The sequence below is a fragment of the Pygocentrus nattereri genome, chromosome 16 (assembly GCF_015220715.1).
Source record: "Pygocentrus nattereri isolate fPygNat1 chromosome 16, fPygNat1.pri, whole genome shotgun sequence".
In the NCBI taxonomy this organism is placed as follows: Eukaryota; Metazoa; Chordata; class Actinopteri; order Characiformes; family Serrasalmidae; genus Pygocentrus; species Pygocentrus nattereri.
In genome coordinates this window covers 40,036,669-40,038,117 of record NC_051226.1, presented here as the reverse complement: position 1 = coordinate 40,038,117, position 1,449 = coordinate 40,036,669, and the positions used below count along the sequence as shown (strand labels likewise).

The window sequence follows — 1,449 nt, the reverse complement described above, 5'->3', positions numbered from 1 at the left end:
ATATTCTCCTAACGCACATTCCTGATATTGATTGTTGGCTTTTATTTGTTTGAGAAAAAAATAACTAAAAGAATTTTCTTTCTTTTGATAGAGTCTGAGCTTTACATCATGGTGGCATCATGGAATTTTGAAAGTGAATTATGGGCAAACAGGTTTCCTAATTCTGCTCCCCCTGGATCACGACGTGGGCTGAACATCTCTGGCGTCAGTTTATCTAAAAGTCAAGACATACGTTTGCTAAAGGGAAGCCTCACCACCGTCTTCCTCCCCATCGTTTACATCTTCATCTTCATTGTGGGGTTGCCCACCAACGCCATGGCCCTCTGGGTGTTCCTCTTCAGGACCAAGAAGAAGCATCCAGCGTCCATCCTAATGGCCAATCTAGCGCTGGCTGACCTGCTCTTCATCGTGTGGCTCCCACTGAAGATCACCTACCACTTCAACGGCAATGACTGGACCTTCGGGGAGCCGCTGTGTAAAGTCCTAGTGGGGTTTTTTCTATGGGAATATGTACTGCTCCGCTATCTTCATAGCCTGCATCAGCGTCCAGCGCTACTGGGCGATTGTCCACCCACTTTCTCAGAAACTGAGTAGCCGTGTAACAGTGTGTGTGTGTGTTTGTGTGTGGATTGTAGTCTGGGTCCTCACTGTACCGCTATACCTGTATGACCAGACCGTTAAAGTCACCAATCTCAACACAACCACCTGCCATGACGTCACTTTCCCAAACCAAACACACTTCCCTGTTGGGTATTTCCTCACTATGGGCATTGTGGGATATGTAGTTCCGTGTGTGGTGTGCACGGTGGCATATTTCCTCATATTCAAGTCCCTCAGGAGCTCTTTTACAAAGACCAGTGGCAACAAGAAGAAAAGGAAGGCTTTAATCCTGATGGTCATTGCTCTGGTGATGTTCCTGGTCTGCTTCACTCCCAGTAACATCACGCTGATGGTGCATTTCTCTCTGCTGGCTCGAGGAATCGAGAACGACACTCATGGCTTGTACATCATCACACTGTGCCTGTCCAGCCTGAACAGCTGTCTGGACCCATTTGTGTATTATTTCATCTCAGATGACTTCAGAGATCATGTGAAGAACACACTGATGTGTCATGGTGCACGTTCTGCTGAGAGGATGAAGGTGGCCTTCAGACCTTTGAAGGTCTCCACAGAATCTTCTTCCTAAGAAACAGCACCTGTAGAGGATGTGACAGACAGCGTACCTGCACCACCCAGTTTCCACTGAATCCAATATAATGGTACTGAGCAGCATTGATGAGCTTTCTGGAGTTCTCTCGGTCAAATAGTCAAACACTTCCAGATATATTATCATACACCACACACTATACCACAAACTCAGCACGGGGCCACAGGATCAGCAACATGAGGGTTAATTTATGGGCCAATGCCCCACAAGCTAATCGTGCCTCACTAAATGAGGGTTCTATA

At 46.9% G+C, this 1,449-nt stretch overlaps 1 protein-coding gene across 1 annotated transcript; it reads left to right on the top strand.

Annotated features, from left to right (window-relative positions):
- Window positions 1-457: 457 nt before the first annotated feature.
- Window positions 458-1,449, top strand: LOC108415587 (proteinase-activated receptor 2-like). Its single transcript, XM_017688754.2, has one exon. The coding sequence runs from the start codon at window positions 509-511 to the stop codon at window positions 1,184-1,186; it is 678 nt and encodes a 225-aa protein (XP_017544243.2). The 5' UTR covers window positions 458-508; the 3' UTR covers window positions 1,187-1,449.

Bases quoted from the DNA above. Each gene is read 5' to 3' on its own strand.
- LOC108415587 (XM_017688754.2), top strand. From the start codon at position 509: ATGTACTGCTCCGCTATCTTCATAGCCTGCATCAGCGTCCAGCGCTAC.